Genomic DNA, 27,219 nt, shown 5'->3' with positions numbered 1-27,219 from the left:
ATTTAAGTGATTGTCCACTAGGATTCCAAGGTCCCTCTCACAGTTACTGTTTTTGAGCCAGATTTAATTTAATCTGTGTTTATACCTTTGGTTTTTCCTATCTAAAACTGCTTTTCTCCATATTAAATTATATTTTGTTAGATACAGCCCATTATTGTTCAAGTCTGTCAAGATATTTTTGGACCCTGAGCTTGTCTTCTGGAGTGCTAGCTATTCCTGCCAGCTTAGTGTCATCTTCAAATTCTATTTTCTCATCTAGGTCATTTATGAAGATATTGAAGAGTGCCGGGCCTAAGACCAAACTTCCTTTCTTCCTTGTAGAGATAATACCATTAAGGACTACTCATTGTTAGCAGTTAAAAATCCATCTGATGGTTATGCTGTCTATCCCACATTTTTTCTAGCTTGGTCTACTTTGTCAAATGCCTTGCTGAAGTCTAAATATACTACTGTGTGTCCATTTTGTTAGTCACTTTGTCAAAGATTGAAATAAGATTACTTTGGCATGATCGGTTTTAAGCAAATCCATGCTGGCTTTTAATTGTAACTTTGTTTCTAGATATATGCAGATTTATTTTTGATTGTTTTGAGTATCTTCCCAGATTGTTAGACTGATTGGTCTGTAGTTTCCTGGATCTGTTTTTTCCCTTCTTTTCCCTCTTTTGGAGATGGGAACCACATCATCTGTTTTCCAATCTTCAGGTAATTCTCCAGTGTTCTAGGATTTTTGAAAGATAAAATATAATGGTAATAAAATAATATTTGCCAGCTCCTTCAGAACTCTGGGATGTTATCCATCAGGTTTCCATGATTTATATTTGTCAAGATTCAATAGGTGTTTAACCACTTTCTTGCTTATTTTAATTTTTGTTTCTAATCTGTATTTTACGGTTAGGTTTTTGGCAGGATGGGCTATACAGTGATACCTCGTCTTGCGAACGCTTCTTCATATGAAGTTTTCGAGATACGAACCCGGTGTTTAAGATTTGTTTGCCTCTTCTTAACAACCACTTTTACCTTATGAACCCGAGCCCGGGTGCGTGGGCTCTCTTACTGCGCATGTGCTCTCTTACTGCTGCAGGGATTCTCCTGCCTTGTGACTGCCACCGCTGGGATTTCCTATTTGCTTGCCATCCCCGGCGGGATTCCCCGCCTCCTTTTGCTTGCACCTGCAGTCCCGAGGGGGGGAACCCCGGAACTGCCCCATTTCCCTGCCACTTTCCTCTCTAGCCCTCCGCTTCCTCTGCTCCTCGCAGCAGCCCCATCCCACTGCCAAAATCCCCCCTAGCCTATCGCTTCCTTCGCCCCAAATCGCTTCCAAAATCACCTCTCCAAAAGCTTCCTATGCCACCCCAAATAGCTCCTAAAATCACTTCTCCAAAAGCTGCCTATGCCACCCCAAATAGTTTCCAAAATCTTCCAAAATAACCTCTACTTTCAAAATGCCTCGTTTCTCCTTGCTGCCTTCACTCCATTTGTCTTCGTTAGGACCACGACTTGGGTTGCATAGTAAGCGTTTGCCTCCTTTCTTGCTGCCTTTTAAAAATCCATTTGCCTTCGTTAGGACCTTGATTTGGGGTGGCATAGTAAGTGTTTGCCTCGTTTCTCCTTGCTGCGTTTCTTCACTCCATTTGCCTTTGTTAGGACCTCGATCTGGGTGGCATAGTAAGTTTTGGGAGCAATTTGGGGCGGCGTTAACCTTTGATAGGACCTCCATTCCTTGCTTCTCCTCGCTGTCCATCTCCACTGTGTTAGGATTTTCCTAATGGGTTTGCACGCATTATTTGCTTTTACATTGATTCCTATGGAAAACATTGCTTCATCTTATGAACTTTTCTACTTACGAACCTCATCATGGAATGAATTAAGTTCGTAAGACGAGGTATCACTGTAGTTTCATTTTGTGGAAAGCATAGTTCCCTCTAAGCTGAGCAGTGAGCAATCGCTCACTTAAAAATCATCATCAGCTCAGAGTTTTCCAAACCTGCCCAGAAGCCGAGAGGGAAGGAGAGAGAGAGGAAGAGAGGAAGAGAGAGAAACAGATAGAAAAAAGAGAGGAAGGAAAAGAGAAAGAAAAAGAATGGGAGTAAGGAAGAGAGAAAGAAAATCAAAATCTAGTTTGAAACTAGCTCAACTATTTAAGTGGCATTTTGATATTGATAGAGTTGCCCTATTATGAGCTCACTGTTATAGACACACAGTACAGTACCGTATATACTCGAGTATAAGCCGAGTTTTTCAGCCCAAAAAATGGGCTGAAAAACACAGCCTCAGCTTATACTCGGGTCATTGACAAAGTCACCACACGAGGGCGCCATTGCTTGAGCCAGAGCGAGGAGGCACCAGCTTTTGTCTCCTCTCCCACGCCGTAGTTCCTCTCCCTAGCTCAAGCAAAGGAGGCAGCCATTTGCTCCAACCGAGAGGGGAAAAAAGTAATGGTGAGTAACTATTCCTTGCTCTCTCTGCATTGCCTTTAGTCGGATTAAAAAGGCCCCCTGCTGTCAGATTCTCCTCCCCCTCCTTTGAAAGGATTTAAACTGTTTAAAAAATGGTATTTTGTGGTAGTTGCTGTCCTTGCTTGGATAGGATCTAATAATGTATTATGAGGCAGAGCTAGACAGGAATTCTTTTTCTATCTGTCTATCTATCTTTCTATCTATCTATTTTTCTATCTGTCTGTCTATCTTTCTATCTATATCTATCTGTCTATCTATCTATCTATCATCTATCTATCTATCTGTATCTATTTCTATCTATCTATTTTTCTTTCTTTCTATCTAGCTATCTATCTAGCTATCTATTTTTCTATCTGTCTGTCTGTCTGTCTATCTATCTTTCTATCTATATCTATCTATCTATCTATCTATCTGTATCTATTTCTATCTATCTATCTATCTATCTATCTATTTTCTGTCTGTCTGTCTATCTATCTTTCTATCTATCTATCTATCTATCTATCTATCTATCTATCTATCTATCTATCTATTTGGTTTTCTATGCTGATAACCTCATAGCAGCTAATGCTGAAGCTCTTCTTTGGATACACTTATTTATTTGTTTGTTTGTTTGTTTGTTTATTTATTTAATTGGATTTGTATGCAATCCTTCTCCAAGGACTCAGGGTGGCTCACAGCATATATAAAAACAGAACAATAATGTAAATCCAATTAATGATGAGAAGGAATCCAGTTTTGAAGGATCTTAACTCTTAGGTTTTAGCTTTGTTCCTGATCGAGCTACTTTTTTTACTTTTTAATTTATTGTTAATATTGTTAATTTGTTTACCCTCTTTTAAATTTACAGAGCTAGTTTACTGGTTTTCTTTAAAATAAATATTCTAAAACATGTCTCAATTAATGTAATTTTATTGTTTTCCATTTTTATAAGTTACCAGTAGCCACTGCATTTTCTAACCTCGGCTTATACTCGGGTCAACACGTTTTCCCAGTTTTTGTGGCAAAAATTGGTGCCTCAGCTTATACTCGGGTCGGCTTATACTCGAGTATATACGGTATTTTATTTTGAAATTCTCTGAGGCAAAACAGTGTGGGTTTTTTATTTGTTTGTTTATTTATTTATTTATTTATTTATTTATTATTTCTCTGCCGCCCAGTCCCAAAGGGACTGCCGCTCAGACACTATACTTTTCCGCCCCCCCCCCCCAAAAATTAGAGGGAACACTGGTGGGAAGACATGCAAAGAATGAGCTTAAGCAGTTCTACTTTCTCTCTGCTCCCTATTACTTCCTTGCCATCTTCTCTTAACCTAACTGATTCTGGTTAAAAGTAGAAATAAACTTAAAAAAATATATCTTTGACTTTTGTTGCAAATATTTGTTCATTCTGAGCCTATGTTTTCCTGACTTCATCTTTGCAGAGTCTGGTTATCTGCTGATAGTCTGCCTTAGTTATTTGTCCTACTTTCTATTTTTTTGTACTTGTCTTTTTTCTTTCAGGCAAGATTGGCTAAGTGTTGCTACACACAAGGATTTGCTTATGCAATTTTTACATTTAGATAATATTTTTATTTTTTGCAGGATGGATAATTGTACTTTTCCAAGATACAGTGACAATGACATTGTGGTACACATTCGCAACAGTTTATTAAGTGGAAATGAGGCTAAACATTTTTCAAAAAGTGATTTATTTCCAAATGTGAAGGTAAGAGTTTATATATTCAGTGGAATTGGAATTCAAAGCTATATTATATGCATTGCGTGTAGGCTTAAATGTTTTGAATGGTTTCAAATCAGTTTTTTGACTCCTGGTGACTGCCTGGACTACTCCCTGAAGTTTTATTGGCAAGTGTTTTTTGGAAATTGCTTGCCATTGTCTGCTGCGTAGGATGAGAGAAAAACAGTATTATATAATATTATATTTATTGGATTTGTATGCTGCCCCTCTCCTAGAACTTGGGGCAGCTCACAACATATCAAAACAATATACAATATACATATCTAGAAAATCCAATTAATATTGCTAAAAACTTTAAAAACTCTAATAACATTTAAAATAGTTCCTTCCCACTTACACAGCAAGACATACTACACTCCTCGGCCAGGAGACTAAGGTCTAATGGCCTCAAGCCTGGCAGCACAGATAGCTCTTTAAACTTTTACGGAAGGCCAGGAGGGTGGGGGCAATGCAAATCTTGGGGGGGGGGGAGCTGATTCCAGAGGGCCGCCCCCCCCACAGAAAAGGCTCTTCCCCTGTATCCCACCAAATGACATTGTCTAGTTCAGTGATTTTCAACCTTTTTTGAGCCGTGGCACATTTTTTTTAAAAAAAATATTTTTTATTATTTTCAAAAAAGACAGACAAAGACATACAACATTAAACATTTAAGGAGCTACCATTGCTCCGCTTATCGTAGAAGTCTAACTAATACAGAATATAAAAAACTCTAGCTGTTACCAGATCTGAGCAGAAATGCCACACTTGCAAATTACATTATCATTAAATTTGATTCTATGTTCTTAAGATTAAAATTATTAATTACATTTCTTTATATATACACTGATCCCCCGGTTATTGCGTCCCCGACCATTGCGAACAGGCTAATTTGCGATTTTTGAACCCGGAAGTCAGAACACCATCTGCGCATGCGTGCCCTTTTTTTCTATGGGCACGCATGCGTAGATGGCGCCGGGCAGATCAGCTGCTGGGCGGCTTCCCTAGGTCTTCCCCCTCTTGGCGGGCATCAGCGAGGAGTTTCCCCACCGCCCACGCAAACTCCTCGCTGCTGCCGCTTCGCTCAGGCCGCTTCCCAGCTGAGTACTCAGCTGGGAAGCGGCCCGAGCGAACGGCTTGTCCGCAGCCTGCCTGCCCGCGGCTCGCGCGCCCTTCTCCCGCCAACGCCGTTCGCTCGGGCCGCTTCCCAGCTGAGTACTCAGCTGGGAAGCGGCCCGAGCGAACGGCTTGTCCGCAGCCTGCCTGCCCGCGCGCCCTTCTCCCGCCCACGCCGTTCGCTCGGGCCGCTTCCCAGCTGAGTACTCAGCTGGGAAGCGGCCCGAGCGAACGGCTTGTCCGCAGCCTGCCCACGCCGTTCGCTCCCCCTCTTGCTGGCGGGAGAGCGAGAAGCCCTCCCCAGCACCCGCTCGCCCGCCCTTCGCCCGGCCACCCGCCGTTCGCTCGCTGCTCACCCGGGTTCGGGGGGGGTGCTGGCAAGCCGCCCATGCCGGCGGCGACGTTTTAAAACAGCGGCGCGGCTTTCCAATGAGTCCCGAAGACAAACGCGGAAGTTTGACGTTTGTCTTCGGGACTCATTGGAAAGCCGCGCGGCTGTTTTAAAACGTCGCCGGCATGGGGGGCTTGCCAGCACCCCCCGGACCCCCAACCCGGGTTTGGGGGGCTGCTAGGAAGCCCCCCATGCCGGCGGCGACGTTTTAAAACAGCCGCGCCGCCCCCAATCTTCGGCTCCTCGCTAGCGCTGCGGGAGTAAAAACACCATCTGCGCATGCGCAGATGGTGTTTTTACTTCCGCAGCGCTACTTTGCGAAAACCCGCTCGTTGCGGGGGGTCCTGGAACGGAACCCTCGCAACGAGCGGGGGATCACTGTATGTGTGTGTGTGTGTATATATATATATATATGTATATATATATATATATATATATATATATATATATATATATATATATATATACCGTATATACTCGAGTATAAGCCGACCCGAGTATAAGCCGAGGCACCAATTTTTGCCACAAAAACTGTGAAAACTTATTGACCCGAGTATAAGCCGAGGTTAGAAAATGCAGTGGCTACTGGTAACTTATAAAAATAGAAACCAATAAAATTACATTAATTGAGACATGTTTTAGAATATTTATTTTAAAGAAAACCAGTAAACTAGCTTTAAGCGATCAAGAGATGAATGGGTGAATGAATGGACGGAGGGTGGGAAGGAAGGAAGGAAAGAGGGAAGGGACAGGAACAGAGGAAGGAAGCAAGGAAACTTATGAAAGGGGAGAGTAAGAGAGGAATGAGTGAAGGGAGGGAGGGAGGGAAGAAGGTGGGAAGGAGAAAGAGAAGAAGAAATAGAGGAAGGGAAGGTAAAAGAGAGAAAGAAAAAGAGAAAGAAAGAAAGGGGGAAGGGACAGGAACAGAGGAAGGAAGCAAGGAAACCTATGAAAGGGGAGAGTAAGAGAGGAATGAGTGAAGGGAGGGAGGGAAGAAGGTGGGAAGGAGAAAGAAAAGAAGAAATAGAGGAAGGGAAGGTAAAAGAGAGAAAGAAAAAGAGAGAGAAAGAAAGAAAGAAAGAAAGGGGGAAGGGACAGGAACAGAGGAAGGAAGCAAGGAAACCTATGAAAGGGGAGAGTAAGAGAGGAATGAGTGAAGGGAGGGAGGGAAGAAGGTGGGAAGGAGAAAGAAAAGAAGAAATAGAGGAAGGGAAGGTAAAAGAGAGAAAGAAAAAGAGCAAGAAAGAAAGAAAGAAAGGGGGAAGGGACAGGAACAGAGGAAGGAAGCAAGGAAACCTATGAAAGGGGAGAGTAAGAGAGGAATGAGTGAAGGGAGGGAGGGAAGAAGGTGGGAAGGAGAAAGAAAAGAAGAAATAGAGGAAGGGAAGGTAAAAGAGAGAAAGAAAAAGAGCAAGAAAGAAAGAAAGAAAGGGGGAAGGGACAGGAACAGAGGAAGGAAGCAAGGAAACTTATGAAAGGGGAGAGTAAGAGAGGAATAAGTGAAGGGAGGGAAGAAGGTGGGAAGGAGAAAGAAAAGAAGAAATAGAGGAAGGGAAGGTAAAAGAGAGAAAGAAAAAGAGAAAGAAAGAAAGAAAGGGGGAAGGGACAGGAACAGAGGAAGGAAGCAAGGAAACCTATGAAAGGGGAGAGTAAGAGAGGAATGAGTGAAGGGAGGGAAGGAAGAAGGTGGGAAGGAGAAAGAAAAGAAGAAATAGAGGAAGGGAAGGTAAAAGAGAGAAAGAAAAAGAGAGAGAAAGAAAGAAAGAAAGAAAGGGGGAAGGGACAGGAACAGAGGAAGGAAGCAAGGAAACCTATGAAAGGGGAGAGTAAGAGAGGAATGAGTGAAGGGAGGGAGGGAAGAAGGTGGGAAGGAGAAAGAAAAGAAGAAATAGAGGAAGGGAAGGTAAAAGAGAGAAAGAAAAAGAGCAAGAAAGAAAGAAAGGGGGAAGGGACAGGAACAGAGGAAGGAAGCAAGGAAACCTATGAAAGGGGAGAGTAAGAGAGGAATGAGTGAAGGGAGGGAGGGAAGAAGGTGGGAAGGAGAAAGAAAAGAAGAAATAGAGGAAGGGAAGGTAAAAGAGAGAAAGAAAAAGAGAGAAAGAAAGAAAGAAAGAAAGGCAACTTCAAAGAAAGGCTCACTGAGCATCTCTCACTCTCTCTCTTTCTATCCCTCTTTCTCTTTCTCTCCCCCTCTTTCTCTCTCTCTCTCTTTCTCACTTTCTCTTTATCTCAGTGTTTCCCAACCTTTTTTGAGCCGCGGCCGTTAGCCCGGCTGATTTTTCCCTGCTGCCGTTTTCGCGCAAAACTATCGCTCGCTTCTCCGGCATCGCGCCTTTTCAATGCCGTCAGAGGGGCGCGTCAGCGGCTTCCGGAGCACAGGGAAGGGCTTAAGCCGCCGTCTTTTCCCCGTGGGAGCGCCAGACCTCTTGTCTGCCCGGCCCGAGGCACGAAATCGCTGCTTATGCCAGGCGGCTCGCCTGGAACACAAGCAATGCCGCCTGGCATAAGCAGCGATTTCGTGCCTCAGGCCGGGCAGACAAGAGGTCTGGCGCGTCAGAGGGGTGCGTCAGCGGTGGGACCCGGCCGCCGCCCCCCCCCCCACGTAGAAGCCAAGCCCCCCCCCAGCCGAGCCTGGTGGCAAGCTCGCCCCCAACCCCCGGAGATCGAGCGCACGAAGAGGCATCTCTCGCCTTCTGCCGCAGCGGAGGAAGGCGAATGCGGCTTGGAAGCTGGGACGGAAGAGCTTCCAAGCCGCATTCGCCTTCCTCCGCCGTGGCAGAAGGCGAGAGATGCCTCTTCGTGCGCTCGATCTCCGGGAGTTGGGGGCGAGCTTGCCACCAGGCTCGGCTGGGGGGGGCTTGGCTTCTACGTGGGGGGGGGGGGGCGGCGGCCGGGTCCGGCTCCCGCCGCTGACGCGCCCCTCTGACGGCGTTTGGCGGCTTCCCCGTGGGAGCGCCAGACCTTGTCTGCCCGGCCCGATGCACGAAACCGCTGTTTATGCCGGGCGGCTCGCCTGGAACACAAGCAATGCCGCCTGGCATAAGCAGCGATTTCGTGCCTCGGGCCGGGCAGACAAGAGGTCTGGTGCGTCAGAGGGGCGCGTCAGCGGCGGGAGCCGGACCCGGCCGCCCCCCCCCCCACGTAGAAGCCAAGCCCCCCCCCAGCCGAGCCTGGTGGCAAGCTTCCGCCCCCCTCCCAGCTTCCAAACCGCATTCGCCTTCCTCCGCCGCTGCTGGGCTGCGCGTGGCGGGAGAAGCCCGGACAACGCCGGAGCGCTTTCCCGTCGCGCCTTCCAAAGCAGCGCTGGGCGAAAGAGAGCCTTCCTCGGCTGCACCCTCTCTCTCTTCTTCCCCGCGACTGCCCCGATGGCGTGCGAGGGGAAAAAGGCGAGGGGAAGCCGGCAAGGGGGGGGACTCGTGAAGCAGGAATCCACCCCCCGACCTCACCATCGCCTTTTCCCCCACTCGCACGCCATCGGAGCAGTTGGCTGGTGCCTTTGCTGGAGCCAGGGAAGGGAAGGCACCTGCAAGAAGACTGAAGCTCCAGCTCTAAGAGCAAAGGCAAAGGGCTGGCGTCTTTGCTAGAGCTGGGGAGGAGGCAACTGCCCCACTCTTGCCACAGCCGCTTCGGTTGGAGCGCCCTTTGCCGCCGCACTTTGCCCTTTCCCACACCCGCCCAAGCCAGCAATGTCTGACAGGCTCCCGCGGTGCACCCTCTTGTGGTGATCCGGCGCCCTCTTGTGGTGACCCGAGTATAAGCCGAGGTCGGGTTTTTCAGCCCATTTTTGGGCCTGAAAAACTCGGCTTATACTCGAGTATATACGGTATATATATATATATATATGTAACATGTTTAAGCTGAATTTGAAAATTAAGGGAGACTAGGATATATATATATATATATAAAGTAATACACTTGTATATAATATATAGAGAGCAATAAACAGATTATTAGTAATACAAAAAAAGAATAAAATAAACACTTCTAAATTAGTTATCATATAAACTATTTGATCCTATCTTATAATTTTTCAAATAATCATATATTCTTGCATATTTAATTTTTAATTCTATTTTTAACATTCCACCAATCATATACTTTATCCCATATTTTGTAAAATTCTGTTTCGGTTTGGTTATTCAAACGTTTAGTCATCATGTCTAATTCTGCACATTCTATAATTTTTTTAAATACTTCCGTATCTTTCGGTATCGTCTTTTCTTTCCATTTCTGTGCAAATACTATTCGTGCCGCCGCCAATATATGTATTATTAAATAGTAAATTTCTTTTTTATACTTTATATTTGGAATACCCAATAGGAAAAATTCAGGGGATTTTTTGATCTTCTCCTTAGTTATTTCATTTATCCAATTCTCTACTTTATTCCAGAATATTTTTGTCTCAGAACAGGTCCACCATGCATGATAATATGTACCAACTTCTTTTTTACATTTCCAACAAATAGGCGATACAGATGGAAACATTTTAGAAATTCTATATGGTGGAAGGTGCCATCTATAAAACATCTTAATTTGATTTTCTTTAAAAGAAATTGATTTTGTTATTTTCCAATTATACGTCCATATCTTTTCCCAAGTTTCTAAATTAATCTCTTTACCAAAATTTTTGCACCAACTGATCATATTATCTTTCAATATCCAACCTATCGTTCTATGGTTTAATAAATATTTATAAACATTTCCAATTGTCTTTGTTTGGTTTTGAAATAATAATTTACTCAATACATTATTTTCTTTTTTTAAAATGTAAGTCTTTACGTCTATTTGATATCTAGAACTAATCTGCATATAATGCCACCAATCTAAATCTATACCTAACTCGTATAACTCTTGTTTTGTTCTTAATTTTAATTGATTATCTAACAAGTCACTATATTTCCATATCTTATCTTTTCCTTTAAGATTCGGGTGTACAATGGCTTCAAAAGGTGAAACCCATTCTGGCATTACTAAAAAGTGATTTTTCTTTATTTCATTCCACACTTCTATCAATGCTTTTCTAATAACATTATTTTTAAAATATGAGTGGGTTTTTAATTTATCATACCATACAAATGCGTGCCAACCGACCATCAAGTCATGACCTTCTAGGTTGAGCAATCTTTGATTTTCTAATGTCAGCCATTCTTTTATCCATGTCAGGGCCGTGGCATAATAATATAGTTTCCAATTTGGGAGACCGAGGCCTCCCCTTTCCTTACGATCTTCTAATGAATTTTGTTTTATTCTTGATTTTTTACCTTGCCAAATAAATTTTCTTATTATCTTATTCAATTCGGCAAAGAATTTCGTTCCTGGATTTATTGGGATCACTTGAAAAAGAAACAATATTTTTGGAAGGATATTCATTTTAACTGTAGAAATTCTTCCTACAAATGATAATTGTAAATTACTCCATATTTCTAAATCTTTTTTTATCTGACTTAATAATTTTAGATAATTGTCATTTTTTAAAGATACAGCTTTGGAAGTCATCCATATCACTAAATATTTCACTTTTTTCGTGATCTTCATATTTGATAGATCTCCTAAATATTTTCTCTGTATTTCAGTCATATTTTTTGTTAATATCTGTGTCTTATCCTTATTTATTTTCAATCCTGCAACTTTCCCGTATTCTTCGATCGCATTTATTAAGTTTAAAATAGATTCTATTGGGTCGTCCAAAACAAACACTACGTCGTCAGCGAATGCTTGTGTTTTATAGGTTTCATTCCTGATTTTCAATCCTTTTATTTCCTTATCTGCTCTTATTTTTATCAACAATACTTCTAAGGTTAAAATAAATAACAATGGTGATATTGGGCAGCCTTGTCTTACTCCTCTTTGTATAACTAGATTTTCTGTCTGTTCACTGTTTATAATAATTTTAGCAGTTTGTTCAGAGTATATGGCGTCTATTATATTAAAAAAATTTGTTCCTACTTCCATCTTATTTAATTGTATTTTCATAAAATTCCAATCCACTTTGTCAAACGCTTTTTTGGCATCCAAAAATATAAGTGCCATTTGCTTTTCAGGATGCTGCTCATAATATTCCAAAGTATTAACTATTATTCTTAAATTATTTTTTATTTGTCTTCCTGGTAAAAATCCATTTTGATCACTGTGTATCATATTATTTATAATACTTTTAAGTCTATTGGCAAATATTGATATAAAAATTTTATAATCGACATTCAACAATGAGATAGGTCTGTAATTTTCAATTTTTTCTTTCTTGGTATCAGCCTTATGTATTAAGGTTATTAAGGTTTCTGACCAGGTTTTTGGTAATTTACCTATTGTCAATATTTGATTATATATCTCAAGCATGTTAGAGAAAAAAAATTCTAATTCTAATTTATAAAATTCAGCTGGTATTGCGTCTGGACCAGTTGCTTTGTTTTTGTTTTTTTTTTGTTCTTTATAGCTTGTTTTAATTCTATATCAGTAATAGGTCTATTTAAACTTTGCTGTTGTGTTTCGGTTAAAACTGGAAGTTCTATTTTTTCCAAATATTTAAAAATTAAATCCTCACTTATCTCTTCTTTCTTATATAATTGTTTATAAAATTCCAATACTATTTCCTTTTTATCTTCTATTCTATATTTTATTATACCTTTTGAATCTATCAAATTTTTTATAATTTTATTTTCTCTCTCTTTTCTTAGTTTGTATGCCAGCCATCTTCCAGGTTTATTTGCATGCTCAAAGTGATCTTGTTTTGCTCTCTTTATCTTTTCTACAATTGGTTCTTGTTCTATTAATCTCAATTTATGTCTTATTAATTCTCTCTGATTTTTTAATTTATCATCCTTGTCCTCTTTTTGCATTAAAATTTCTAATTTTCTTAATTCTTCTACTAGTGTTCCTTGATATTTTTTCTTTTCTTTATTTTTTTTTGCTATAAATGATATTGTTAGTCCACGTATATATGCTTTAGTTGTATCCCATAAATTTTGAGGAGTGGTATCTATATTTTTATTTATTTTTTAAAAAATCTCTAATTCCTTCTCTATCCATTTCTTATATTCAGGATCTTTTATTATAGTTCTGTTCATTGACCAATTCTTTATTCTCCTTTTACCTTTCCAATATATGGATAAAGGGTTGTGGTCCGCCCAAGTATTTGTCTCTATTTCTATTTCACTTATTTGTTCCCTTATGTGAGTAGGAGCCCAAGCCATATCAATTCTAGACCATGTCTTATGCGGGTTAGAATAGAAAGTACAGTGAACCCTCGATCATCGCGAGGGTTCCGTTCCAGGACCCCAAGCGATGATCGATTTTTCGCGAAGTAGCGGTGCGGAAGTAAAAACACCATCTGCGCGTGCGCAGATGGTGTTTTTACTTCCACTGCCGCCCGCCCTTCGCCCGCCCACCCCGTTGCTCGCGCCTGGGGTGCGCGCGCGCTTGGGGAAACCCTAGCTCCGCTTCCCAGCTGGGAAGCGGAGCTAGGCTGCCCCAAGCTCGCGCGCGCCGCCCGCCCGCCCACGCTGTTGCCGGCTCTGCTTCCCAGCTGGGAAGCGGAGCTAGGCTGCCCCAAGCTCGCGCGCGCCGCCCGCCCGCCCACGCTGTTGCCGGCTCCGCTTCCCAGCTGGGAAGCGGAGCTAGGCTGCCCCAAGCTCGCGCGCGCCGCCCGCCCGCCCACGCTGTTGCCGGCTCCGCTTCCCAGCTGGGAAGCGGAGCTAGGCTGCCCCAAGCTCGCGCGCGCCGCCCGCCCGCCCAAGCTGTTGCCGGCTCCGCTTCCCAGCTGGGAAGCGGAGCTAGGCTGCCCCAAGCTCGCGCGCGCCGCCCGCTCGCCCACGCTGTTGCCAGCTCCGCTTCCCAGCTGGGAAGTGGAGCTAGGGTGCCCCAAGCTCGCGCTCCAGCCCACCGCCGCTGGGGTCTTACCGGGGCAAGAGGGGGAAGACCCAGGGAAGCCTCTGCCCGGCGGGGAAACTCCACCATCTACGCATGCGTGGAAGGGCACGCATGCGCAGATGGTGGAGTTTACTTCCGGGTTGAAAACTAGCGAAATAGCCCTTTCGCGATCCTTGAGGACGCGAAACTCGAGGGTTCACTGTATACTGTTTATCTTTTAAATGCAGTTCTCGCCATACATCTTTTAGTAATAATTCTGAACTCATTTTCCAAAATGAGGCCGGTAGAATTACCTTTTTTTTCCTTTCCTTTTCTTTTCCCATTATAATCCATATGGTCATCTGAGATTGCATTAAAATCTCCTATTATTATCATATTTTCAATTGATAACTCATTAATTTTTTCATGTAAATCTTTATAAAATTGTTTTTGATTATCATTTGGTGCATAAATTGAGACAATTGTTAGTGGTTTTGTTTCTAAATCTAATTGCACTATCAAAATCCTTCCATCCCCATCGTTATATATTTCTTTTGATTCAATTAGTTCATCAGTATACATTGCTACACCTCTTTTCTTTTGATTAGCCAAGCTGGTGTATAATTTTCCCAATTTTGAATTTTTAAGGAGACTTCTTTTTGATTTTTTGATATGAACTTCTTGTAAAATATTTATCTGGGCTCTTTGTTTCGTAAGTTTAGTTAATACTTGGTTTCTCTTCCTTGGGTTGTTCAATCCATTTACGTTGACTGAAAATATTTTCAAGTCGTGTGTCATCTTTATTTATAGTACCTTTTAGCTTCTTTTGGTTCTCGGAGTCGAGTATCCAAAATTAAGTCCTGTGAAATCTGTAGTTGTTTCTGCTTCACCACCAATGCTTCTTCCCCTCCGCCACCTGTGGCCCCCATCATATCATCGCTAGGCTTTGGTTGAATCTGAATTTGAACGGTGCTGTCCAGTCCACTGCGTGCTAGGAAAGATCTTGCTTGTTCTACACTTTCTATTTTCACTCTCGTTGATTGCCATGTTAGAGTCAACCCTTCTGGTATCAGCCATCTGAAAACAATGTTCTTTCTGATTAAAATACTTGTAAGGAAATAATATTGTCTTCTACTCTCTCGGACTCTCCTCGGAACTTGTTTCAGAATCGTGATTTCTTTCCCGTCGCGTTTTTTGTGTATCTCAGTATCTCGTCTTTGACGATTCTTCTTGTGAACCTAATGTGGACTTCTCTGGGTAAGTTATGGCGCCTTACATAGCCAGTCTGGACTCGGTAGACTTCGTCGATTTCTTTTACCAGGTCTGCTGGGTCTAACTGCAAAATAGCTCCCATGACTTCTGCCATTTTTGAAGGCAAGTCCTCATCTCTTTCTTCTTCAATATTTTGGAACCTCAAGCCATGTTGTGCGGAGTGGAGTTCTAAATTGGTTATTGCTATATCGAAGTCTCTACGGGCTGCATAGTTACGGTCTTCATATTCTTCTACTCTCTGTCCCGCCTCTTGGATTTTTTCTTCTGTCACTTGTATTCTCTTTTCACTATCTTGTAGTTTTTGTTGCATGACTTTTATATTTCCGTCCATTTTTACAACATTCCCTTTTACTTCGGTTAATTCAGTTTTAAGTTCCGCAATTTCTTTTTTAATTTCGTCTTTCATCTCCTTCATCTCTTGCCTCAGTTCTTGTAGGTAAGTTTTCATTTCTTCTTTGTTTGTGTCACTTTGAGTTTTTGCCTGGGTTTGTAGTGCCTTGATGTCTGCTAGTGCTTCTTGAATAATCTGGAAACTAGGATCCATCGTAGGCTTGTCTTTTTCTTTCTCTTTGGCCAACATTGTGGGTATAGTCCATTGTTGTAACGGTGATGAAGTTGGGGAGACCCTGGGTGTACAGGTTGGGGCGGGAGTAGTTGGTTGTTTGCGTGTTGTTATTGTAGTCACTGAAGTCACACTCTGTGCCCTGTGGGAACCTTTCATAATCCAAAATCACTGTTATTACAGTGATCCCTCGATTTTCGCTGGTTCAAACTTCGCGAAACGGCTATACCACGGTTTTTCAAAAAATATTAATTAAAAAATACTCCACGGTTTTTTTTCCTATACCATGGTTTTTCCCACCCGATGACGTCATACGTCATCACCAAGAGTCACTTCTCTCTCTCTTTCTCTTTCTTTCATGTCATTCTCTGCTTCAATCATTTTCTCATTTCTCTTTTTTTCTCCCTTTTTCTATCATTTCTCTCTCTCTCTCTACCTTCCACTCTCCTCCCTCGTGCTCTCTCTCTCTTTCTCCCTCTCTCTCTCCCTTTCTGTGAGAATGCCTGCCCCACCTTTCCTGCAGTCCCCTCGCTGATAGCTGGGACGAAAGCGCTCTCAGCTAAGGGACTGTGAGAGGGGCGAGGCAGGCATTCTCAAAGCGCTCAGAGTGGCTACCGGCCGAATGAGGAGGATGAGAAGCCGTAGCCGCCAGCGCTGCTGCAGGAGGACCCGTGTCCTAAGAAAGCCAGAGAGAGGGGTGGGCGGGCGGTAGTGGCGAGGGGGCCAGAGGCGCTAGGGGGGCGGGGGCAGCCAACATTCAAAACAATCTTTGCCGGCCTCCGCACTTTCGTTGCTCCCCGCCCCCAACTTCAAGCCCGGCTCCTTGTGCTGCCTTGAAAAAGGGTGCGTGGGGGTAGTTTTTGGCTGTCCATAGCCAAAAATGGTGTTTTTACTTCCGCACCGCTATTTCGCGGAAATTCGACTTTCGCGGGCGGTCTTGGAACGCAACCCCCGCGAAAATCGAGGGAACACTGTATTTTATTTTAAAAATTATTTTAGTCTAAATCTTATATATTCTTGATAGGAAAATGGAAATGGAACAAAGAAAAAAAAGAAAGGAAAAAAAATTAAATATAACAATTCAATTCAATTACTGCTATAATTAATTATTTGGTTTAATTAAAAAGGAAAATAGGGAAAAAGAACGAAGGGGGGGAAAGGTAAAGAAATGTTTCAGTGAGTTTCTAGACTCCTTAAAGGGGGGATCAGGTGGGGGAAAGGAAGAGACCAATGTTCTAGCACATGGCTATTTAATACTGAAAAAAAGAAAAGATATAAATGTAATTTTGAGAGAGGGAAAAATTAATAATAATTAAAGATAAAAAATAGAAAGAGGAGAGGGAGAAAAAAAAGAAAAAGGAAAAAGGAAGATAAAAAGGTAGAGAGATTTCTTTAAAGAGAAGAAAATGATAGGGGGAAAAGAAAGGAAAAAGGAAAAAAAACTGGAAGAGTTTTTCTTTAGAAGAGAAAAGGAAGAGAAAAAATATAAAAAATATAAAAGAATATACAGTGATCCCCCGCTCGTTGCGAGGGTTCCGTTCCAGGACCCCCCGCAACGAGCGGGTTTTCGCGAAGTAGCGCTGCGGAAGTAAAAACACCATCTGCGCATGTGCAGATGGTGTTTTTAACTTCCGCAGCGCTAGCGAGGAGCCGAAGATTGGGGGCGGCGCGGGTGTTTTAAAACGTCGCCGCCGACATGGGGGGCTCGCTAGCACCCCCCCGAACCCCCAACCCGGGTTTGGGGGGGTGCTAGCAAGCCCCCCATGTCGGCGGCGACGTTTTAAAACACCCGCGCGGCTTTCCAATGAGTCCTGAAGACAAACGCGGAAGTTTGACGTTTGTCTTCGGGACTCATTGGAAAGCTCCGATCATTTTAAAACAGTTGCGCCGTTCTCCGCTGACTCCTGGCGAACTTCCCCGCTTTAGGAGTCAGCGGAGAATGGCGCGCCTGCTTTAAAACGATCGGAGCTTTCCAATGAGTCCTGAAGACAAACGCGGAAGTTTGACGTTTGTCTTCGGGACTCATTGGAAAGCTCCGATCGTTTTAAAACAGTTGCGCCGTTCTCCGCTGACTCCTGGCGAACTTCCCCGCTTTAGGAGTCAGCGGAGAACGGCGCGCCTGCTTTAAAACGATCGGAGCTTTCCAATGAGTCCCGAAGACAAACGCGGAAGTTTGACGTTTGTCTTCGGGACTCATTGGAAAGCTCCGATCGTTTTAAAACAGTTGCGCCGTTCTCCGCTGACTCCTGGCGAACTTCCCCGCTTTAGGAGTCAGCGGAGAACGGCGCACCTGCTTTAAAACGATCGGAGCTTTCCGGGACTCATTGGAAAGCTCCGATCGTTTTAAAACAGGCGCGCCGTTCTCCGCTGACTCCTGGCGAACTTCCCGGGCGAAGGGCGGGCGAGCGGGTGCTGGGGGGGGCTTCGCCCTCCCGCCAGCAAGAGGGGGAAGACCCAGGGAAGCCGCCCAGCAGCTGATCTGCCGGGCGCCATCTACGCATGCGTGCCCATAGAAAAAAGGGCCCGCATGCGCAGATGGTGTTTTGACTTCCGGGTTCAAAAATCGCAAATTACCCTGCTCGCAATGGTCGGGGACGCAATAACCGGGGGATCACTGTATATAAGAAGAATAAAGATCTAAAAAATCTAAAAAGTCTAAAGGAAATCTCCAGGAAGGAAAAAAGGAAGCAAAAAATACTATTAAGTCCAAAAGTGCCAAATATAAGTTATGCTTTGATAAAAATCTCTAAAAAAAGAAAGAAAAATACTCCAAGCAAATGTCCAATATAATATCTAATATAATATCCAATTAAAATAAGTATCTTCTTGTTGTATAAAAAAGGATTAAAAAAGGAAAACGAGGAGAGAAGAAACAAACACAAAAGATATCCTTACGCCTCCAAATTCGTGTTGAAAGAAAAATAGTCCCACTTAGTCCATAGAAAGAAGAAAAAAATCCAATCGAAAAAAAAAATGATGAAAATATAAAAATAAAATATACCGTCCAAAATTTACTCCAAGCAATTATGGTCTCAATAAAAATCCATTATAAAAAGATGATTTCGGTTCAATCCATATAGTCGTATATTCAATTCATTTAAGCATTTTTACTTTATCTAATCAGGTAGCTGTCAAATCAATCTTTAATTGTCAGGTAAAAATATGATTTTAAAGGAAAAACAATATTGAGGAATAAGCAACAAAGGCACCACACTATCCTAAGATTGTAAAAAAAATTGTGAAAGAAAAGGATTATACTTTTGAAATTAACAAAGGCAAGTAGTTCCGGCTAGGCTTCTCCACCGCGTATGGATATGACTTACAATTTGTTTATTCACCCTCTGCCTGTGTTCGCCTTCGAAATCTCTTCTTTTTCTGAAAAAAAAATTCCTCCGATCCGAAAGATTCCGTGTGGTGCTGTAGATCTCCCTTATCTGCCGATCTGCTGGTTTGTAGACTTCTTAATCTTTCTTTAACTTCCGCTTTCGACGATCGCTATGGCTGTGCCCAGACGGCCGTCTGGTTGCAGCTCTTCATTCCTGTAGCTGCGGGGCTGTCCCTAACCCCCGGGGTCGCGGCGATCCGTCCCGGGGGGTCCAGGAGACCCCCTGTCCTAGGCCGACCCCGTCCGGGTGTCGGCACAACACTGACTCCAATATAAGCTTATATGTTTTGTTTCTTCTTCATGGAACTTGTTTTATGTTTTCACAAATAACAACTTGACAGCAGAACTATATTTCTCTTTTCAAGTTATAACATATATACACAGTCCTTGTACTTTATTTAGATCCTATCCTAATCTTAAATATTCTATCTATGAACGTTATTCTCTCATAGAAACATAGAAACCTGACGGCAGAAAAAGACCTCCTGGTCCATCTAGTCTGCCCTTATACTATTTTTTGTATTTTATCTTAGGATGGATATATGTTTATCCCAGGCATGTTTAAATTCAGTTACTGTGGATTTATTTACCACGTCTGCTGGAAGTTTGTTCCAAGGATCTACTACTCTTTCAGTAAAATAATATTTTCTCATGTTGCTTTTGATCTTTCCCCCAACTAACTTCAGATTGTGTCCCCTTGTTCTTGTGTTCACTTTCCTTTTAAAAACACTTCCCTCCTGGACCTTATTTAACCCTTTAATATATTTAAATGTTTCGATCATGTCCCCTCTTTTCCTTCTGTCCTCCAGACTATACAGATTGAGTTCATTAAGTCTTTCCTGATACGTTTTATGCTTAAGACCTTCCACCATTCTTGTAGCCCGTCTTTGGACCCGTTCAATTTTGTCAATATCTTTTTGTAGGTGAGATCTCCAGAACTGAACACAGTATTCCAAATGTGGTCTCACCAGCATTCTATATAGCGGGATCATAATCTCCCTCTTCCTGCTTGCTTTCCCTACTGCCTGACTGCACTGTTCACCTATTTTGAGACTGTCAGAAATCACTACCCCTAAATCCTTTTCTTTTGAAGTATGTGCTAACACAGAACTGCCAATACAATACAGTAGAACCTCGACATACGAGCTGGTCTATATATGAGCATTTCGAGATGCGAGCTAGGAGGGGAGAGATATTTTTGTTCTACTTACGAGCCCACATTCGGGGTACGAGCGTTGCTTCCGCCGCCGCCAGGCTCCGCCCAGCTGTCATTTTGGAGAGAAGCAAGAAGCGGAGGAAGAGCTGGATGCTGGCGGCGGCGGAGGAAGGCAAATGCGGCTTGGAAGCTGGGAGGGGGGCGGAATATGGGAGGAGAGAGGCAGCCTCCACGCTTTCCTTTCGGAGGAAGAGCTAAGTGGCCAAAGACGTTCCGCCCCCCCTCCCAGCTTCCAAGCCGCATTCGCCTTCCTCCGCCGCCGCCAGCCGGAGCGAGCTGTTGGGCTGCGCGTAGCGGGAGAAGCCCGGACAACGCTGGAGCGCTGGGCAGCACTACCGCCGCCGCGGGGAGAGGCGGGCATGTGGGCTGGCGGCATTGGGCTTGGTGGAAAGTCCGGGGGCAGCTCCAGCGACTCCCCTCCCATGGCTGCTCGGTGGAAGGCAGAGGGCGCGAGGAGGAGGAGGGGGGGCGAAAGCCGACGCAAGGAGAAAGCGGAGGGGTGGGGGTGGCGGGGAGGCATAAGAAGACAGGAACCCCCCTCCCCGCACTCACATTCTCTGACTAGCTAGAGGCGCGCGCGTGTGTCGGTGTGATTGCGACTCCCCTCCCGTGGCTGCTGTTGAGGCGGCAGCGGCTCTCTCTCCATTCTTCTCTTTCCCCCTCTCGGGCTCCGAATGCGGCGGGCGGCGGGAAGAGGAAACGAGGCAGTCCCGGATCGCTTGCTTCCCCGGCCAGCAAGCCTCGTTTCCTCTTCCCGCCGCCCGCCGCATTCGGCGCCCGAGAGGGGGAAAGAGAAGAATGGAGAGAGAGCCGCTGCCGCCTCAACAGCAGCCACGGGAGGGGAGTCGCAATCACACCGACACACGCGCGCGACTCCCCTCCCGTGGCTGCTGTTGAGGCGGCAGCGGCTCTCTCTCCATTCTTCTCTTTCCCCCTCTCGGGCTCCGAACGCTCCTGTCCTGGCTAAATCGTGTGGCAGCAAACATGCTTTGGGGGTTTGGCTGCGGGGGGAGGGAGTTAGGAAGGTGCTACTTCCCCCCAGCCAAACCCCCAAAGCATGTTTGCTGCCACACGATTTAGCGGCGAAGTAACGTGGAGGATTGGAAAGCTGAAACCGGGCGTTTTCAGCTCCCCAATCCTCCACGTTCCTTCGCTCCTGTCCTGGCTAAATCGTGTGGCAGCAAACATGCTTTGGGGGTTTGGAAGGTGCTACTTCTCCTCCCCAGACAAACCCCCAAAGCATGTTTGCTGCCACACGATTTAGCGGCGAAGTAACGTGGAGGATTGGAAAGCTGAAACCGGGCGTTTTCAGCTCCCCAATCCTCCACGTTCCTTCGCTCCTGTCCTGGCTAAATCGTGTGGCAGCAAACATGCTTTGGGGGTTTGGAAGGTGCTACTTCTCCTCCCCAGACAAACCCCCAAAGCATGTTTGCTGCCACACGATTTAGCGGCGAAGTAACGTGGAGGATTGGAAAGCTGAAACCGGGCGTTTTCAGCTCCCCAATCCTCCACGTTCCTTCGCTCCTGTCCTGGCTAAATCGTGTGGCAGCAAACATGCTTTGGGGGTTTGGAAGGTGCTACTTCTCCCCCCCAGCTAAACCCCCAAAGCATGTTTGCTGCCACACGCGAGCGATCCGGGAGTCCAGGAGGGGGAGAGAAAGAGAAAGAGAAAGGGGGGAGAGAGAGAAAGAGAGGGATAGAAAGAGAGAGAGAGTGAGAGATGCTCAGTGAGCCTTTCTTTGAAGTTGCCTTTCTTTCTTTCTTTCTTGCTCTTTTTCTTTCTCTCTTTTACCTTCCCTTCCTCTATTTCTTCTTTTCTTTCTCCTTCCCACCTTCTACCCTCCCTCCCTCCCTTCACTCATTCCTCTCTTACTCTCCCCTTTCATACGTTTCCTTGCTTCCTTCCTCTGTTCCTGTCCCTTCCCCCTTTCTTTCTTTCTTTCTTGCTTTCTTGCTTTCTTTCTTGCTCTTTTTCTTTCTCTCTTTTACCTTCCCTTCCTCTATTTCTTCTTTTCTTTCTCCTTCCCACCTTCTTCCCTCCCTCCCTTCACTCATTCCTCTCTTACTCTCCCCTTTCATAAGTTTCCTTGCTTCCTTCCTCTGTTCCTGTCCCTTCCCCCTTTCTTTCTTGCTTTCTTGCTTTCTTTCTTGCTCTTTTTCTTTCTCTCTTTTACCTTCCCTTCCTCTATTTCTTCTTTACTTTCTCCTTCCCACCTTCTACCCTCCCTCCCTCCCTTCACTCATTCCTCTCTTACTCTCCCCTTTCATAAGTTTCCTTGCTTCCTTCCTCTGTTCCTGTCCCTTCCCCTTTCTTTCTTTCTTTCTTTCTTTCTTTCTTGCTCTTTTTCTTTCTCTCTTTTACCTTCCCTTCCTCTATTTCTTCTTTTCTTTCTCCTTCCCACCTTCTTCCCTCCCTCCCTCCCTTCACTCATTCCTCTCTTACTCTCCCCTTTCATAAGTTTCCTTGCTTCCTTCCTCTGTTCCTGTCCCTTCCCCCTTTCTTTCTTTCTTGCTTTCTTTCTTTCTCTTTTTCTTTCTCTCTTTTACCTTCCCTTCCTCTATTTCTTCTTTTCTTTCTCCTTCCCACCTTCTTCCCTCCATCCCTCCCTCCCTTCACTCATTCCTCTCTTACTCTCCCCTTTCATAAGTTTCCTTGCTTCCTTCCTCTGTTCCTGTCCCTTCCCCCTTTCTTTCTTTCTTTCTTTCTTTCTTTCTTTCTTGCTCTTTTTCTTTCTCTCTTTTACCTTCCCTTCCTCTATTTCTTCTTTTCTTTCTCCTTTCCACCTTCTTCCCTCCCTCCCTCCCTTCACTCATTCCTCTCTTACTCTCCCCTTTCATAAGTTTCCTTGCTTCCTTCCTCTGTTCCTGTCCCTTCCCTCTTTCCTTCCTTCCTTCCCACCCTCCGTCCATTCATTCACCCATTCCTCTCTTGATCGCTTAAAGCCGGTCCCTGGTGCAAAAAGGGTTGGGGACCTCTGTCCTACAGGATTGGGTGGCAGAGAAGTTGAACATATGTAAATTTAAAAGTTTAAGAAAGTTTACAAGTTAAGTGAAAGAAACTTCATTATTCATTTATATGTACATGTACATTTCTTCATTAAAAACATGTCTTTCTGCATAATTTAGACTAACTTTGTGAGTTTTTTGAGGGCTGGAACCAATTAAAATTATTTACATTAATTCCTATGGGGAAAAGTCGTTCGAGATAAGAGCTGCTCGACTTAAGAGCCCAGGTCCGGAACGAATTAAACTCTTATCTCGAGGTACCACTGTACTCAGATTGAGGATTCCTTTTCCCCAAGTGCATTATTTTACATTTGGAAACATTAAACTGCAGTTTCCATTGCTTTGACCATTTATCAATAAAGCTAAATCATTTACCATATTACAGACGCCTCCAGGAATATCAGCCCTATTGCACACTTTAGAGTCATCGGCAAATAGGCAAACCTTCCCTACCAAACCTTCCCCTATGTCACTCACAAACATATTAAAAAGAATAGGACCCAGAACAGACCCTTGTGGCACACCGCTTGTAACCTGACTCTGCTCAGAATACTCACCGTTAACAATAACTCTCTGATGTCTACGCTTCAGCCAGCTGCAAATCCATTGAACTATCCAGGGATTAAGTCCAATCTTCACTAATTTATCTATCAGCTCTTTATGTGGAACCGTATCAAAGGCTTTGCTGAAGTCCAGGTAGGCAATATCCACGGCACCACCTTCATCCAACACCTTTGTGACATAGTCAAAGAAATCAATGAGATTAGTCTGACATGATTTGCCTTCATGAACTCTAACGTTAAGAGAATCCATCTGCTCTCTGATGCAGATTCACCAACAGTCAGGATACGAATGAATAGAATTCTCCCTGCCAAAACTGACTATATACCAGTATGCAAATTAGCTCTGATGTAGCATTCTGTCCCATTTTTTCCATGCTGTATGCTAACACCGTTTTTGCTACAATGGCTTGAAAACCTCCTCAGTTTTTGGTACAAATTACATATCCGATGGCAGGTTAAGGTGAGACTGAAATCCTCTCCAGAGGAGGCCTGCCATCAATTCCCACCCTGCTGATGAAAGCCCAGACACGCTGGGCAGACCATTTTGCTAAGATGCCATACCATCACATCCCTAAATATCTCCTCTAGTGAGCTGTCTAAAGGAAAGTGATTGCATGGGGGACAAAAGAAGCGATGCAAAGACACGTTGAAAGCCTTCTTCAAGTCCCTCGATATCGATACCACCTTGAGAAACCCTGGCACAAGATCAACCAATATGGCACAGGCTGATCCACCAGGACTGCCAGACATTGGAGGCTAGAAGAACATTCGTTGCAGAAGAGAAGTGAGCACTCTGCAAAGCCAGAGTTGCAAATGCTGCGACAGTGGTGCCTACTTATGTCTACCCAACATGTGGCAGAACATTTTGTGCCTGAATAGGCCTTATCAGCCACCTGCGGACGCATCACATACAGTCCACAACCCATTAGATGTCAAGGTCCTCTTCAAACACGATGGACGAACATCAATTGCTTCCTCTTCGCTTTCTTGGTACCTCCTCCTTTTTTGATGTTTTTTTTTAAATAAATTTTTATTGATTTTTAAAAGTTTACATAAAACAAACATATAACAGTGCATGTGCCCATCACCTAACAACAACACACCCACCATCACCCCCACCACCCATACAAGAGGATTCAAAAAAATTTAATTGTTTATCTATTATTCCTTGGCTCTATCTTGATCAAGTATTATTAAAAGTATTGTTCCATCGCACCATCAACTTCTCCAATTTATTCTTATCAAAATTATTTAATCTTATTTCCATAATTTCAAAATGTATGTGATCCACCATATACCAGTACCAATTTTGTAGTGTCCATTTTGTAGAATCTTTCCATCCTAATACCATCACCGCTTGAGCACTTTCCAATGCTGCGGTTTTAATTTCCTTAAATTCTCCTAGTTCTCTATATTTGATTAAAATTGCTATTTCTTTTGTAATAAACCAATTAATGTTTAACATTTTATTAATTTCATTCTGGACTACATTCCAGAATTTCTGAATTTCTGCACACTCCCAAATCATATGCATAAAAATCCCTTTTTTCTGGCATCCGTGCCAACATATGCCCTTCTCTTTCCCCTGGAAGTGTGCAATTTGTACAGGTGTATAGTACCATTTATGTAAGATTTTTCTTCTCATCTCTCTAACTCTCGTATTTTTAATCTTGTATATATTTTCTATTATTTCTTTCATTTCTCTTTCATCTATTTGTAAATCATCCTGCCAACATCTTGTTAAACTTTTTGTTACTTCTTCTTCCATTTGCAATAGCATTCTATATACAGTGATCCCCCGCTCGTTGCGAGGGTTCCGTTCCAGGACCCCCCGCAACGAGCGGGTTTTCACGAAGTAGCGCTGCGGAAGTAAAAACACCATCTGCGCATGTGCAGATGGTGTTTTTACTCCCGCAGCGCTAGCGAGGAGCCGAAGATTGGGGGCGGCGCGGCTGTTTTAAAACGTCGCCGCCGGCATGGGGGGCTTCCTAGCAGCCCCCCAAACCCGGGTTGGGGGTCCGGGGGGTGCTGGCAAGCCCCCCATGCCGGCGGCGACATTTTAAAACAGCCGCGCCACCCCCAATCTTCGGCTCCTCGCTAGCGGGCAGGCAGGCGGCGGAGAACCCGTTCGCTGGCGCTGGCTGTCGGCGCTTTCGAGCTGAGTCCTGGAGCGAATTCGCTCCGGGACTCAGCTCAAAAGCGCCGACAGCTAGCGCCAGCGAACGGCTTCTCCGCGCTGGCTGTCGCCGCTTTCGAGCTCAGTCCCGGAGCGAATTCGCTCCGGGACTCAGCTCAAAAGCGCCGACAGCTAGCGCCAGCGAACGGCTTCTCCGCGCTGGCTGTCGCCGCTTTCGAGCTCAGTCCCGGAGCGAATTCGCTCCGGGACTCAGCTCAAAAGCGCCGACAGCCAGCGCCAGCGAACGGCTTCTCCGCGCTGACTGTCGCCGCTTTCGAGCTGAGTCCCGGAGCGAATTCGCTCCGGGACTCAGCTCAAAAGCGCCGACAGCCAGCGCCAGCGAACGGCTTCTCCGCACTGGCTCTCGCCGCTTTCCAGCTGAGTCCTGGAGCGAATTCGCTTCAGGACTCAAGCTCGAAAGCGGCAAGAATGAACGGCGTGGGCGGGCGAAGGGCGGGCGGCAGCGAGGAGTTTGCGTGGGCGGTGGGGAAACTCCTTGCTGATGCCCGCTGCTCGCCCTCCCGCCAGCAAGAGGGGGAAGACCCAGGGAAGCCGCCCAGCAGCTGATCTGCCGGGCGCCATCTACGCATGCGTGCCCATAGGAAAAAAGGGCACACATGCGCAGATGGTGTTTTGACTTCCGGGTTGAAAAATCGCAAATTACCCTGTTCGCAATGGTCGGGGACGCAATAACCGGGGTATTACTGTATACTACTGGCTTGTGCTTTACTTTCATTTGTCTTTTCACTTATTATTTTTTCTACACTATTTTCTTCCCGTAAAAAGGCTTCTTTATTCTCACTTTTGTTTAAGTATGTACATATTGCATTAATCTGCAACCATTTCTGTTTGCCAATCCACCATTCCAATCTAGTTCTACTAACTCTTCCATCTTTGTCATATAATTGCTCAATTCTCGTTATTCCTTTACTTTTTAATATTTTAATAATTCTACTTAGATTAACGTCATCCCCTATATTCAATACATGTAACGTTGATAGCCTGGATACCTTTATTCCACTTGTCCTCTGCCATTTAAGCCATATTTCTAAACATGCTTTAAAACGATCACTTAAGGTACTGGTTTCAATTCTACTCCAATTTTTAAATAATAGTTCTTTATTATTTATATTATTAATTTCTTTTTCTATTCGTACCCATTTCTTTTCCCCCCATAACTAGTTCCATTAACCTTTCCATTTGAAATGCATTTCTATATAATACTAGACATGGGCTGCCCCCCCCCCTCTTTCTCTTGTGCATTCTGCCAATGTTTCCTTATTCTGGGTTTTTTATCTCCTTCAATCCAAAAATTTAGTCTGTTATCCCATTCTCTTAATTTTGCCTCAGGAAAACTACCAGGTAGAACCTGAAACAAATACATTATTTTTGGTATTATCATCATCTTAAGAGCCCTAATCTTAGCCATTCTTCCTAACTTTTTACCCTTCCAATTTTTAATCTGCTTCTGGATTTTTTTCCATATTAGGTTATAATTGGCCGTTGCTATTTTTATTG

At 44.1% G+C, this 27,219-nt stretch overlaps 1 protein-coding gene across 1 annotated transcript in view; it reads left to right on the top strand.

Annotated features, from left to right (window-relative positions):
* Positions 1-27,219, top strand: part of NUF2 (NUF2 component of NDC80 kinetochore complex) — a 114,034-nt gene that overhangs the window by 11,419 nt on the left and 75,396 nt on the right. The window contains exon 2 of the mRNA XM_070746823.1: positions 4,037-4,160. Coding sequence (XP_070602924.1) covers positions 4,037-4,160 — 124 coding nt within the window. The remainder of the gene's footprint in view (positions 1-4,036; positions 4,161-27,219) is intronic.

Source organism: Erythrolamprus reginae, chromosome 3 (assembly GCF_031021105.1).
Source record: "Erythrolamprus reginae isolate rEryReg1 chromosome 3, rEryReg1.hap1, whole genome shotgun sequence".
NCBI lineage: Eukaryota > Metazoa > Chordata > Lepidosauria > Squamata > Dipsadidae > Erythrolamprus > Erythrolamprus reginae.
Note: the sequence above shows the minus strand (reverse complement) of the source record. Positions and strands in the feature narration are given on the sequence as shown.